This window comes from Haliotis rubra, unplaced genomic scaffold (assembly GCF_003918875.1).
Source record: "Haliotis rubra isolate DU_JTF1 unplaced genomic scaffold, ASM391887v1 Scf867, whole genome shotgun sequence".
Lineage (NCBI taxonomy): Eukaryota > Metazoa > Mollusca > Gastropoda > Lepetellida > Haliotidae > Haliotis > Haliotis rubra.
Genome location: NW_025767598.1, coordinates 178,029 through 193,631, shown reverse-complemented (window position 1 = coordinate 193,631; position 15,603 = coordinate 178,029). Strand labels below are relative to the sequence as shown.

At 41.4% G+C, this 15,603-nt stretch overlaps 1 protein-coding gene across 1 annotated transcript in view; it reads right to left on the bottom strand.

Moving 5' to 3' along the window:
* The window catches only part of LOC124263058 (potassium voltage-gated channel protein Shaw-like), a 55,073-nt gene continuing 39,470 nt past the window's right edge, over nucleotides 1-15,603 (bottom strand). Inside the window, exon 2 of the mRNA XM_046697672.1 lies at nucleotides 1-1,643. Within this exon, the coding sequence (XP_046553628.1) occupies nucleotides 717-1,643 (927 nt within the window). The 3' untranslated portion in view covers nucleotides 1-716. The remainder of the gene's footprint in view (nucleotides 1,644-15,603) is intronic.

The window sequence follows — 15,603 nt, the reverse complement described above, 5'->3', positions numbered from 1 at the left end:
AGAAGGTTATAGTCACATGGCTTATCCCACCGGGTACCCATTTTTTCTGTTAGGTGAACAGAGGCAATTTTGAACAAACTCACTTGCCTAAGGTGAGACCGCATATATCACATGTGTATCACAGATGGATCACATGTGTATCACAACTTCCATATTTCATTATAGACAAAAGACAGTCGTAGCGCTAAAGCCGCTTTGGGAGCAAGTGGACCTTGTACATGTTGGACATGTACATATATGTTCAGGTTATGACATCAGAGTTACCATGGCTACAAATATTATCTGCGCTGGTTAAGCTATTTGCCACACACCAGACATCCACAATCCCACACTAAATGCAGTGAATTTTTTTTTTACAAATTTCCGACAACAGTCCAATGTGTTTGTGATGCGTCCGTTTACAGTTTCACATAGTAATGCACAGATACGGTGAGATATTGTCCGTACAGCGTCACCAGGAAGGCAGCGGGTGATCTGTACATAGCTAGACAACCAGAGAACATTGTACCTCTTACAACTTGTTATGCTTCACTGTATATCTGTAGCTGCTTTATTGTTTTCACAGAAACAGAATTCAGCACGTCAACAATATTCAGAACACGCTAAGATGACTTCATACAAATTTTCAATAATAATATTTTCTCTTTTGTACGAAAACCTCCCTCTTTACGTGTGTTAAACAATTTGTTGCTCTATGACACTCGAGGCATGTCGGTTTACATATGCTCATCCATTTCCTTCACTTCAAGTCTAGTCACGTGGGATGTGTCCAACGGAGGGTCTTCACCAGGGTTAGCCACCACAGGAAGGGGGGTGTCGGGATCGGTCGAGGCATTCGGAGTCTGCTTCTTTCGGAGTTCTCGGGCACTGACGTTGGAGATATAGACATTGAAGTTGGAGGCGATAATAGCAATAGGTAGAGACAGTATGAGGAGTCCTATTATAGCACTGATGGAACCCACCACTTGCCCAGGAACTGACTTGGGGACATAGTCTCCGTAACCCACCGTTGTCATGGTAATGAGAGCCCACCATAAAGCTTTGTGGATGCTGTCGAACGTGTGCGACATCAGAACCATCTCGGTGGTGAAAACTAATGTAGCAAAGATCAGCACGGCCATCCCAAGCCCAATCATAAGGACCGACAACTCTCGGGCGCTGGACTTGAACGTCAGAATAAGAATCTTCATGGTCTGGGATCTTTTTCCGAAGTGTAGAACTCTAAAAATCCTCAACGAAAAACACAGTCGTAAGAAGGTTTCGACTCTCTTTATATCAGAGGAATCGTGGGTGACTTCAGGGAATCGATCCATGATGAACACAATCCACATAACGGCGATAAGAAATATGTCGAGTATGTTCAGAGGATGTTTGAAAAACCGGGGCTTGTTAGGACACACTGTTAGGCGAATCACAATCTCTATAGTGAAGAATACAAGGCAGATGTTGTCGATGACGTACAGGTAGGGGTTGGGGAGCGTGTTCATCAACATCCCCAAGGTCGAGGTATCGTCGTACGCCGAGTTGTTGGTGATGGAGCCGTTGTTGTTTTGGTTGGTCCTAACCCTGAAGATGGGCTCATTGAATAGACAGAAGACGATGATGGCGACGGAGATAAAGATCATATACATGATGTTCCATATCTGAAGTCGGAGAGAATACAACATTACTACAGTCGTCAGATTTAACAATTAGTGAACAATTGGGTGGAAACATACATGGTTTGTTGGTTAGTTAACGCCGCATTCAGCTATATTACAGCCATATGGCAGCGGTCTGTAAATACTCCATCTGGACCAGACAATCCAGTTATCGGCAACATGAGCATCGACCTACGCATTTAGGATACGATTTCAGCCAAGTCAGCGAGCCTGACCACCCGACTTAGTCGCTAAGGTTGCTGAAGACCAAATCTAACCCGGATCTTCACGGGTAATATATTACATGTGAATATAATCATGTGAAGTCATATCTGAACATACCACTGAAACAAAACATGATTGGATTTAATGAAAGACACATTGTGACAATATGATAGCGGGGAATCAGGTAATGTGAATATAAGTCAGGTGGTGGAACTCCTGGGAGCCAGACATTGTGAATGATAACCAGAAACCCCGCGGGGACTACATATTTACAATAGATATCAGGGTAAATCCTGCGACTGGTATTGTGGACAGACATAGTGGAAATAACCTGTGAATTATATTGTGTTCAGAGTATGGAAATGAATGTGCACGCCTCTTTTTCAGGAATGCAAATGAATTACGGTTATGTCGTGCCTCACAGCAACGCTCAATTCATTGTGGATCTAATTTAAAAACTAACTCCATAAACGCGCAACAGTGAACTAATTGGACACGTTCAGATATAGCAATAATTCCATATTATATACCAGCAAGTCATGTAATACCGTAATATTATATATGACACTAAGCGATAAATAATATGAAGTTAAGGGCAGTGAACATTCTCTAAACATCTGGCAGCAAAATAAACTGCATATTAACAAGCCGATGACAGCCGAGCGGAATTATAGGCTTTTATGTGGAGCATGTGAGTCAGAGGATTGCACCGTCAATAGTAGAGATCTATGTTTCTGTCGGTTCTACGTGTAACAGTAGCTATATAGAACACATCACTCTCAACATATTCTGTTCAGTCCACGATTTCTTTTCTGTTCAATCAACGTTCCAGAAGCTAGGTGTTCTTAAATGTCAATGTAAAAACGTCCTTGACTGTTTATCTTAGTTCTTGTGTAAATAATATTACTATTTCCAGTTGATATTCCTATCCTATATTCCTATTCTCAACACGTGCGCGATATTCCTACTTACAGGGATAAAAAAAGAATCATGGATGATGTTCCTATTTTCAATTATCACGTCGATCTGATCGCGTGAATGATATTCCTGTTGATTCTTACCTCGTCTATGTCGAATGATATTCCTATTTACAACCACCATGTGTATGTCATCACGTGAATGATTCTTCTACTTATATCCTTGTGTGAATGGTATTATGCACCTGTATGTCGAGCATTATGTGAACGGAATTCCTGTTTACAATAACCACGTGCATGTCGATCATTGTGTGAATGATATTCCTATTTACAATTACCATGTGTATGTCGATCATTGTGTGAATGATATTCCTATTTACAATTACCATGTGTATGTCGATCATTGTGTGAATGATATTCCTATTTACAATAACAACGTGCATGTCGATCATTGTGTGAATGATATTCCTATTTACAATAACCTCGTGTATGTCGATCATTGTGTGAATGATATTCCTATTTACAATAACCACGTGCATGTCGGTCATTGTGTAAATGATATTCCTATTTACAATAACCACGTGTATGTCGACCATTGTGTGAATGATATTCCTGTTTACAATAACCACGTGTATGTCGATCATTGTGTGAATGATATTCCTATTTACAATAACCACGTGTATGTCGATCATTGTGTGAATGATATTCCTATTTACAATAACCACGTGTATGTCGATCATTGTGTGAATCATATTCCTACTTCCAATTACCACGTGTATGTCGATCATTTTGTGAATCATATTCCTACTTCCAATAAACACGTGTATGTCGATCATTGTGTGAATAATAGTCCTACGTACAAATACCACGTGTATATCGATCATTGTGTGAATGATATTATGCACGTGTATGTCGATCACTGTTTGAATGATATTCCTATTTACAATTACCACGTGTATGTCAATCATTGTGTGAATGATATTCCTATTTACAATTACCACGTGTATGTCGATCATTGTGTGAATGATATTCCTATTTACAATAACCACGTGTATGTCGATCATTGTGTGAATGATATTCCTATTTACAATAACCACGTGTATGTCGATCATTGTGTGAATCATATTCCTACTTCCAATTACCACGTGTATGTCGATCATTTTGTGAATCATATTCCTACTTCCAATAACCACGTGTATGTCGATCATTGTGTGAATAATAGTCCTACGTACAAATACCACGTGTATATCGATCATTGTGTGAATGATATTATGCACGTGTATGTCGATCACTGTTTGAATGATATTCCTATTTACAATTACCACGTGTATGTCAATCATTGTGTGAATGATATTCCTATTTACAATTACCACGTGTATGTCGATCATTGTGTGAATGATATTCCTACTTCCAATTACCACGTGTATGTCGATCATTGTGTGAATGATATTCCTACTTCCAATTACCACGTGTATGTCGATCATTGTGTGAATGATATTCTTACTTCCAAAAACCACGTGTATGTCGATCATTGTGTGAATTATATTCCTACTTCCAATAACCACATGTATGTCGATCATTGTGTGAATGATATTCCTACTTACAATAACCACGTGTATGTCGACCATTGTGTGAATGATATTCCTACTTCCAATTACCACATGCATGTCGCTCATTGTGTGAATGATATTCCTACTTCCAATTACCACGTGTATGTCGATCATTGTATGAATGATATTCCTACTTCAAATTACCACGTGTATGTCAACCATTGTGTGAATGATATTCCTACTTCCAATTACCACGTGTATGTCGATCATCATTTGAATGATATTCCTACTTTCAATTACCACATGTATGTCGATCATTGTATGAATGATATTCCTACTTCCAAATACCACGTGTATGTCGATCATTGTGTGAATGATTCCTACTTATAATTACCACGTGTCGATCATTGTGTGAACGATATGTCGATCATTGTGTGAATGATATTCCTACTTCCAATTACCACGTGTATGTCGATCATTGTGTGAATGATATTCCTACTTCCAATTACCACGTGCATGTCGATTATTGTGTGAATGATATTCCTACTTCTAATTACCACGTGTATGTCGATCATTGTGTGAATGATATTCCTACTTACAAATACCACGTCTGTGCCCAGTTGTCGGCTATGGCTTAACAGTTGGAGAAGCAGAGGACTTGCTTCTCCTGCAAGTGAAGTTCACATAGTATAAACATGGATACCAAAACGTTTTCTATTTCCTACCTTAAGGAATGTTTCCCAAAGTCTTAAAGTGAGGATGTACAAGTTTGAGGAAAGTGGGACATATTAAGTCAGAGAACATCCCCGTTAGCTATTGAAATCACCTTACACCTGCACGTCCGGCAAGTCCTGTATATAATGAAGACAAATATATTTTCGAAAATGGCTACCATAAAAAATTAATACTACAAAAGTGTATTTAATACGTTCCTGTAAAGCATCCTTATTACAATATAAGGTAGCTCTGTTTACTAATCATGCTCCCCGTGAAGGTCCGGGTTAGAATTGATCTTCAGTAACTCACGCTTGTCGTAAGACGCGACTAACGGGATCGGGTGGTCACGGCTCGCTGACTTGGTTGACACATGTCATCGGTCCCCAATAGCGTAGATCGATGCTCATTATGCTGATCGCTGAATTGTCTGGCCCAGACTCGATTGTTTACAGATCTCCGCCATATAGCTGGAATATTGCTGAGTGAGGCGTAAAACTAAACTCATTCATTCGTTCAATATTAATCATGCGCTCGTATCGAGAAGAGATTTAATGTAACGTGTGTGTCGCATGTTGTATATGTCGTACATATAATAACTATTTTGTGTGTATATGGGCCTGTGGCCTTCATGCAATACAACGATTGAACTTGAGACACCAAAGGAGCAGGATACGCTGTCCTTTCCGCCAACACCTGGCGCTATGACATACTAATTAAAACCAGGCACTTGTAACATCGGACTCATTGACTCTGACTTGCACATATCATGGACATGTAATTGGTGCTGCTAATTATTACTCACGAGTCGACAGTTACAAGTGCAGTTTCCTGAAAACCTACGCAACATGATAGCGGAACCAGTTGAGTGTGGTTCATTTACCCCATTCAGTTGTGCGAGGCATTCACTCGTGAAAATATATATTTCATAATTTGTTAAAATTTGCTAAAATAACCATATATGATATTGGCCAAAATTGATGAAATCGGTTTTAATATGAATATTCGCCAGGTGTATAGATATTGTGTGAGTAATATATAATGAATAAACGTCGATAATATATTGACGAGTCATTAAGTAGAATAGTCAAAGTTCAAATCGATTATACAGTTCGATAACATTCCCAGGTCTTTTTGATTGATGTCACACGCCTGCAGACTTAATGTGTAGGGACAGCCTGTATTACGTGTCTAGCCCGCAATGAGATGATTGTGTTTGGAAACACGGCACATATATAACAAAGGCAGTATTAACCTGAATCTTTCCCGCTCTCGACATGCAGGAGAGAGAGCAAGGTGACACCGAGATGCGCGGCGTCACTGATGTGATTCATGCGGAGACGGAAATACACCCTGGAATCATCCACTCAATTTTCCTCCCGGATGAATAAATGTCTGCCTGTCACAAAATAACCCACTTAACCGTGTTGATCTCAGATAGGTCCGCAATCCCTCCACTGTCGGGTCTTTAAGTTGCCAATACAGGCATTTTACCTTATTGAGTTTGTCCCAAGTGTATTTTAACTGATGAATATTCATCACAAAATTGACCACCAATGACGTCTTTGGTCCATGATCTATATGTAATAAGGGCTGCAGAGAGACATTCAAGTCATCTTGGATAACCGTTCCTCTTACGCCGTTCTTGTATTATTAACAAACAAACTTCCTGTTCTCCCATTGGCAAATTATTTGTGCGTGTTAAACTGGGGCATATCAAGTCATGAACCATCGTTCTTCTTCCCTGTGACTGGGATGAGGATCAGTGTCACGTATTTCCTACTTCACCATAAACAGATGTATGTTAGAACATCAGGAACCATCCACCCTGACAACCATATTAGTCCTGAGCCCTGAGGTCCTGATATCCTAGTTTCCTCATAAATCATCACCTATATAATCAGTGCTAGTCGTCAGATAGAAACTCATAGTTAGTCAGTGATGTTCCAGTCGGGCGTCTAGTAAGTCAGACCCGTGAAGATCCGGGTTAGAATTGATCTTCAGTAACCCATGCTTCTCGTAAGAGGTGACTAACGGGATCAGGTGGTCAGGCTCCATGACTTTGTTGACACATGTCATCGGTTCCCAATTGCGTAGATTAATGCTCATGCTGTTGATCACTGGATTGTCTGGTCCAGATTCGATTATTTACCGCCGTTATATAGCTGGAATATTGCTGAGTGCAGCTTTATAAACAACAACCCAAACACATCTAGTAGATCATGGGCTGTACAGTGTAAACACACACAAGACTTATTTAGATCTAAACGTATTTAGGAATGCGATAACATCCTAAACAGAGACACTTATGGGGGGTTGTATCTAAATTCGTTAAGGGTACATTAAATGAGTTGTCGTCTTACAGAGTAAAATACCATCTAAACACGATACTGAACATTCTGACCACAAAGTGCATTTGATAACGCATTCCTAATAACATAAACACTTCAATATGTATGACCCACATAACCTAAACATATTACGACGAAGGTGGTATCATCGAGTATCATGATAATGGTTTTAATATAATAACGACGAATTGCATATCACAGGGTATCACGCTAAACATTGTTGATAAATGATTTACAAAATAATTCCAAAAGTTCATTCATTGTGACAACTTATTCTACAATGAACAATACATCAAATGCCGTTTTATAACATTTATCTATATTTGGATGTCAATGTGGTATTTTGCTGTTTTATTTATGACAACATTTGGTGTTGATTTGCGCTTGGTAGCAGCAATCAATAGCTCTCTTGAAAAAGGGAAGTTACATTACATCTGCACAGACTACTGATATGAATTACATTGTTCTCGTCAAGATATGGCTGAGATAATGCCGATGTGACGTTAAATCTTAACTCACTCACTACCACCATTATCGTTGATGACGTTGCTAACATCTCCAGGGATGCTTGTGTGAAGTTTGAGTCATCATAACAGTCAAAATGTGGATTTATTTTACAATTTTTGTTTTGTTGGACATATTCACATCCTACTTTGTGTCACCAATCAGCCCCCAAGCCTACCCCAGCAGGACTACGATGAGTATCAATAAACTGCAGCCCCACTGTTTCTACAGCTGGTGAGATCTTTGTCTGTCAATCAGCCAGCTGGCCACAGCAATCCATTTTGTGTCACTTTCAAGGTCGGATTGACCCTACACTTGTGAGAATATGACGTGATGCTGGGGTTTCTGTTATCGGACTGACCCTACACTTGTGAGAATATGACGTGATGCTGGGGTTTCTGTTATCGGACTGACCCTACACTTGTGAGAATATGACGTGATGCTGGGGTTTCTGTTATCGGACTGACCCTACACTTGTGAGAATATGACGTGATGCTGGGGTTTCTGTTATCGGACTGACCCTACACTTGTGAGAATATGACGTGATGCTGGGGTTTCTGTTATCGGACTGACCCTACACTTGTGAGAATATGACGTGATGCTGGGGTTTCTGTTATCGGATTGACCCTACACTTGTGAGAATATGACGTGATGCTGGGGTTTCTGTTATCGGACTGACCCTACACCTGTGAGAATATGACGTGATGCTGGGGTTTCTGTTAGCAAGAAAACCAAGAGAGGTAGTCCAGCGGGTAGGAACACTCCTTGGAAAATAACAATCTGTGAAAATGTCTTCCCTGATTCTGTCAGAACTTACTGTTGTCGTTGGTTAACCATAGTTATCTCATTCAGGTGCATCCTACAGAGCCTCCAACATTTCTTAAAATGTGACTCTGGGATGCTCAGTCAGCCAGAAACAAACCTATTGACATATTTGATATGATCATTGACTATGACATAGATGTGCTCATTCTAACTGAAACGTGGTTAAGGAACACGGGTGATGAAGCTAAGATAGCTTAAATGACACCAATGTCACATTCTCTCCTCCACTGCCCTAGGCTTGACGCAAGTGGAGGCGGAATCGCAATTCTCTACAGGAAATCCCTCACTGTTCGTCGTAGTGACTCAGGAAACAGTTCTAAATCCTTTGAGAACATGAACGTTGTGATAACTTCTGGACAGGCTACCTTCAGCCTGGTGTGTATTTACTGACCTCCACCCTCTGCTAAAAACAAACTAAAAAAACAATGACTTTCTTCCAGATTTATCTACCCTCTTTGCAACACACTAAAAATACATACTACACAGTAATTCTTGGCGACTTTAATGTGCACTTCAATGCTCACGAGAAGTCCGAAGTCAAGAAATACATCCAGTTACTGAATAATTATTCCCTACCCAGCATGTGTCTGTCGCCACACACAAATCTGGCAACATTTTCAACTGGATTATTACACACAGCAACTACAGTATTAACAAAGAAGATGAAGTCATCGATCGCCAGATGTCTGACCAATTCAATGTCTTCTTTACTATTGACTTAGTTAAAGGTCACATGCAACCCAAAAATCAAACATAATTAAAACACAATTATCATTTATTCATGACATATAATATACATTGCCGGTTATGAAAAAACATATAAACAAAATTATAAGCGTACAATCGCAAATCAAAAGTGCAATATTTTGTACTTGGGTTTACTTCCCAAGAAACGAAGCAGCTGGGATACCGAACCCAGTCAGAGCGGTTGGGTGTGCACTCAAGTGTAACGGCTGCTTCATTTGCAGATGCCCTCACGGCTCATTGTGTGTGTATTTATAGAGATGTTGGGTTTTGTAAATACATGCTCATTTTTTGTGTATAACATTTTACAATCAACAGACATCATAACATGTCATGTGTTCCATTTTCACACCTGCCTGTGTGTGTAATTACATAATGTGACAGAGACCGAACTCGGGCCATAAATCAATGCATTTTGTTTATGGTGTATAGCCTGATTGGTGTTAAGTTCAAATTGCATGTGGTCAGTGATAGCAGCTGTGTATTGAATATTGTCATTAGCAGACAGGCAGGCAGACACACTGGTATCAAGAAAACAAGACATTGAGTTTTGTCTGAGACAACGACATATCTATATCACACTTAGAAATTCTGTCAACGCTAGATAATGACATTGCTTTCAAATATCGAACTGAGAAAGTGACTCGGTAAGACTGACTGACTGAGTTTAGTTTTACGCCGCTTTTAGCAATATTCCAGCAATATCACGGCGGGGGACACCAGAAATGGGCTTAACACATTGTGCCCATGTGGGGAATCGAACCCGGGTCTTCGGCGCGAGACTCGGTAAGAAGAACGTGTGGTGAAATAGACAAATGAAATTATATAAACAGTTAATTTACTGTCATAACATATAAAAAGCTCGCGCCTGGGAGATATCAACAAAACCTTAGAAAAATAGCTCACACCAAAGCCTTCACCGAGTATTCACCGGACAACCCGCTTCCAAGCTGCGCAAACCTATTTCACTGCGCACGTGCTATGAGCGCAGCCCAGCTGTTGAAACCAGTTTTCCCCCGAAAAGTCTGGGGAAAATTAGTGAAACGTTTGAACTCCGATTTCGCGCGGTTTTTTTCATCGCGTTATTTTTCAATTTTATAAGTTGAATTTGCATTTTTGACTATTTGTTTCGGTAAGTCCATACCGAAAGGTAGCAGAATCTGCAAAGTTGTGTTTTACGTTGCATGTGACCTTTAAGCCAAACAGCAAGCATTCAATCTTGATGCGTCGAAACATCAAGAAGATTCAGCCAGATAGTTTCAGACTTGACTTGGTTAATTCAAACCTCCTCACTGATCCTCCCCCCTTATGTTGAGGACCATGTTGAGCTCTTCCATCACACCCTCACATCTCTTCTAGACAAACATGCTCCGGCAGTTGAGAAGAAGGTGATACTCCGCCCTCACGCTCCGTGGTACGAGTCGATTCGTCACTCTAAGACTCAGCGGCGCAGAAGAGAACGACAGTTGCGTAAAACACGCCTGGAAATTCACAGGCAGATGTATCAACAGTGCCGAAATGCTACCACCTCTTTAATCATCTCCGCTAAAAGGAAATATTGTCTTCACAGTATAGAGGATAGTATGGGGAAATCTGCTTCCTTTAAAGGTTTATGAATACCCTGCTGGTAAGGGAGGTGATGGTGATAGATTACCTCCCGGACAAAATCAGATTGAACTCGCAGATGCGTTCAACTCATTCTTCATCTCAAAGATTGATACCATTCGACAATGACTTTCAGTCCAGGAAGTTGATAGGTGTTTCAGTGAACCTCTCTTCACAGGCGATCCACTAACACAGTTTGCGTCCTTCAGCCCCAAGGCCATTGAATCAATTATCCGCTCTTCGAAGCCTGCCACCTGCGACTCTGACCCCATACCAACTAAACGTCTGTTTCAATATCTTGACTTGTTGCTGCCAAGCATTTCCAAAATTGTCAACCCAACTTTGGAGAGTAGTGTATTTCCAAACAGATTCAAGCACGCTGTAGTCAAACCTCTGCTGAAAAAAACCCTGACCTGGACCTTCAGAATCTTCAGAACTTTCGACTTTCTCAAATTTATCCTTCATTTCCAAGATAACTGAGAAGGCTGTGCATGTCAGGCTGAAAGACCATCTCTCCAAACATCTTCTGTTTGATGAATTCCAGTCAGCGTATCGGCAATACTATAGTACGGAGACTGCCTTACCGCAAGTGACGAATTAGCTTCGTTGTGCTGTTGATGATGGTAGGATCGCTGCTCTAGTGTTTTTGGACCTCTCTGCAGCCTTCGACACAACTGACCACCATAGACGCTTGTCCAGGCTCAAACAACAGTACGGACTTGAAGGCCTTGTCCTTCAGTGGGTGACGTCTTATCTGTCTGACTGACAGTAATCTGTTGTCATTGGTAGTGAGAGATTTATAGGCGCTGTAATCACAACTGGTGTGCCACAGGGATCAGTCCTTGGTCCGGTCCTGTTTGTGTTGTATACAGGATATGTCGGAAGGATTTCTACAGACCACACAGTTTCTCACCATGCCTATGCTGATGACACCCAGCTCCTGAAAGCATTTCGTCTGTCAGATCTCTCCAGGTCTCTTCAGTCTAACCATGTCTAACAATCAAAATCTATGTGATTATTCCCCAACTTCATGGTTCAAGGGCAAACAAGGGAGATACCTCAGATTGTCTTTCGCAAGGGAGCAGTCATATTTTCCGGTACAAATCATGCTTAATTGGTTTTATTGTTTAATGGTAAATATCAACTGTTTAAATGCAAACACTCATCCTGACTCATACTAATTGCTTATCTGATCTCATTTGCGAAAAGTAGTGAAAAATCAAGTGCTTGTGTTCCCCTTCAATAGAAAAAAACACATCTCACCTCAACACATTCCCAGCTGCATATGTGCAGCTGATGCACTTGACCAAGCATGTCACTCTTCACACTCTCATATTAGTGCCAACTGTGTTAGAACCGTATCATGAAGGGCCAACATCAATCTACGATGATAAATACCTGTTAACTTGGGTTGCAGACGGGTTACCCATAGCTTCCCCATCGAATGATCGTCCTCCTTCACCTTACCACCAACTGGAGCAACTTTGCAAGTCATCAAGAACCAAAGCTACTAGAATGCAGGGTCTTCCCTGCTTGCTCAGCTTGATACTATTATCAGACGAGTCTTCCTGGTCCTCACCATGTCCAGATCTATCAACAAGACGATGATATCACACTTCAAACATCCGCAGTCCAACAAAGAATGTATGCTTTTGTCCATGGTCAACCAGGAAAAGTACCAGGAATCTATCTCCAACCAGATCTGCTCAGCATCGGCGGGACTCACCTTACTACGTCGACAAGGAAGTATTGGCCAAAGTGGGACCTTCTGGAAGACCCATTCATCACAAAAATCTTAAGGAATAGATCATCCATCTAGTGAACACGACGCCACCGGTCCACTCTATCTTCCGCAGATACATTACGCAGAAACCCTACACCCAAAGCTCACAGATGCGATGGAGTCACTTCTATCCAAAGAAGCAATAAACGTCAAGAGGCACTCGACCCAGGGTTCTGCTCCCCAATTTTCTTGGTTCCCAAGAACAATTTATTGGAAAAGTCCTAATATAAGACTAATATGAAGAAGTTCAACAATGATCACGTATTGGGGACAGAGAGGTTCAGAATTCTCCACCTTCTACAGCTGAAGCAGATGATAAGACAGGACAACTTTCTGGCAAGCATGGATTTAAGGGATGCATATCTGCATATGCCAATCCACCCAGGGTCCAGGAAGTATCTACGATTCCTGTTCAACCATCAAAAATACCAGTGGAGGGTTCTACAGTTTGGCAATTTCAGGTCCCGTGCTTATTCACATGCGTAACCAAGCTCCATCGTGAGCTTCCTGCACAACAGGGTAGTTTGATGCACCTTCTCCCTAGACAATGGCATTTAATCACTTCAACAAGCCGTTATACTCAAACGTCAGTTGAAATACACGCTACGATTGATGCCCAACGTCATCCCAATCACTCACGAAGAGGGGCAGACTGCAACTACGACCAATCCAGAGGTTTCTAGCCTGACTGCTGCTACCACATCACCTACCAAAGTATCTCCAATGGTGGACGAGGAAATCAAAGGTCTGCGCAAGGACCTTCTGGGCGTGCAAAGCTTCAACCTGCATCTGTATGTAGATGCGTCTCTACAGGATTGGGGAGCACCTCAACACAGATGTAACCTCAGAGCTGTGGTCTCCAGAAGAGAAGCTACTTCACATCAATCACTGAGGTTAGGCAGTTATCCGAGCCATTAGCCACTGGGTCCCTCGACTGTCCAATCAGTCTTTGAAGACCAGGACAGCCAACTCACCGAGCTAGCAGGCAATCCGGCTCTAACACTTCCAGATTGGTCAAAGCTTCTCACTTATCCTCACATGAAGCAGAAGCATAAAAATCCGAGTGTCTTCGATCTGCACGCATTGGGAATATCAAGAAGATTTTGACCAGGCGCGGCTATTCCAGCAGAGCAGAAGTCTCCCGGTCTCTATGCAGATCTACCAGAAGCCTGTATGATGATAAGTCGAAGAGTCTTGACCAATTTGACAGAAGTAAGGGGATTCCAGCAGATATACAACCTCAGAACTTCAAGAATCTCAAGACTGGGGTCAATCTTAGCGCCCTTCAGCTCTGTCATCACCATGGTGAAGGCTCCAAACTCACCCAGAATGTCAGAATTCCATTATATAGACCTCAGCCTCATCAGATTTGATAAAGGTCCCAATGCATCCGTGCATCTTGGTCTCCGTTTTAATGTTATTGCCAAAAATCAGCCAGACCGACAGTTTTATATCCCACTATTATCTTTAATATTTGGCAATGAAGATAAAGAAGACTTATCACTGCATCTGGTTAGAGTGAGCGAGTTTAGTTTTACGCCACACTCAGCAATATTCCAGCTATATGGCGGCGGTCTCTAAATAATCGAGTCTGGACCAGACAATCCAGTGATCAACAGCATGAGCATCGATCTGCGCAATTGGGAACTGATGGCATGTGTCAACCAAGCCAGCGAGCCCGACCATCCGATCAGGTTAGTCATCTCTTACGACAAGCATAGTCGCGCATCTGGTTAAAGTCGTACGCATCAATCTATGAAGACTTATCACTGCGTCTGGTCAGAGTCCCACGCATCTATCTATGTAGAACGAGCACCAGACGTCAGAAGTTAAGACGACTCTTTATCCCGCTCATGAGAGATATCACAGTAGAAGTATCCAAATCAACTAGATATCCTTCAGGATGAGATCGGTGATACTTCGAGCACACAGAGATTAAGGCTTAGAACCTCCCTCAGCTTCAAACCCACACGAAGTAAGAGCACTATATTGCAACTGCTCATTCCCTACCATCATGGAAGGATGCTTTGGGAATATGTTTCTTTTTATGTTCAATCACTTTTGTTTGAGATTATTTGCGAAGTAAAACTCAATTCATCCCATCCCATCAACACATGTACAGCATGTCAAAAGGGCAGCTTACCAGGCAGGTCATGTGTGGGGTCAGTCATTCTTCCACAGCCTGAACTGCCATCTCCAACTGAGTGGGGTTGGATACAGAAGAAAAGTGGGCAGTATGTTCCCTACTGTACGACACTACACCAGAATCTTGTCAGGAGTTGGTATCGTGTCAGTAAAAAGGGATGTAACAACCAATGCAAGTGCAAACAGTCCTCATGTACATGCACTGGTGCGAGAGCCAGTGTTCATAACATTGACTCAGCTATGTTTTGAAGATGTTTCACCAGTATTTTGGGTCAGTACTTTTTAAAAATAGTCGTCCCATTATTACACTGATGGCACATTAAGTGCACATTTTATCTGCTTAGCCGCTCCACTATGGTCATCCCATCCTACAAACTGAAACCCTTTGGTTACCGATCGTTCTCTTACTCTGCACCTGTGCTTTGGAGCTCTCCAAAGAGCCATTAAAAACTCTGACACAATTGACATTTTTAAGTCCAGACTTAAAACCCACCTTTTCTCAGTATATACTTATACTTTCAGCTGTAAATACTCTAATGTAAATAATCTGTAGCGCCTTGAGCATGCCTCAGGGTGTGGAAGGGGCGCATTATAAATATG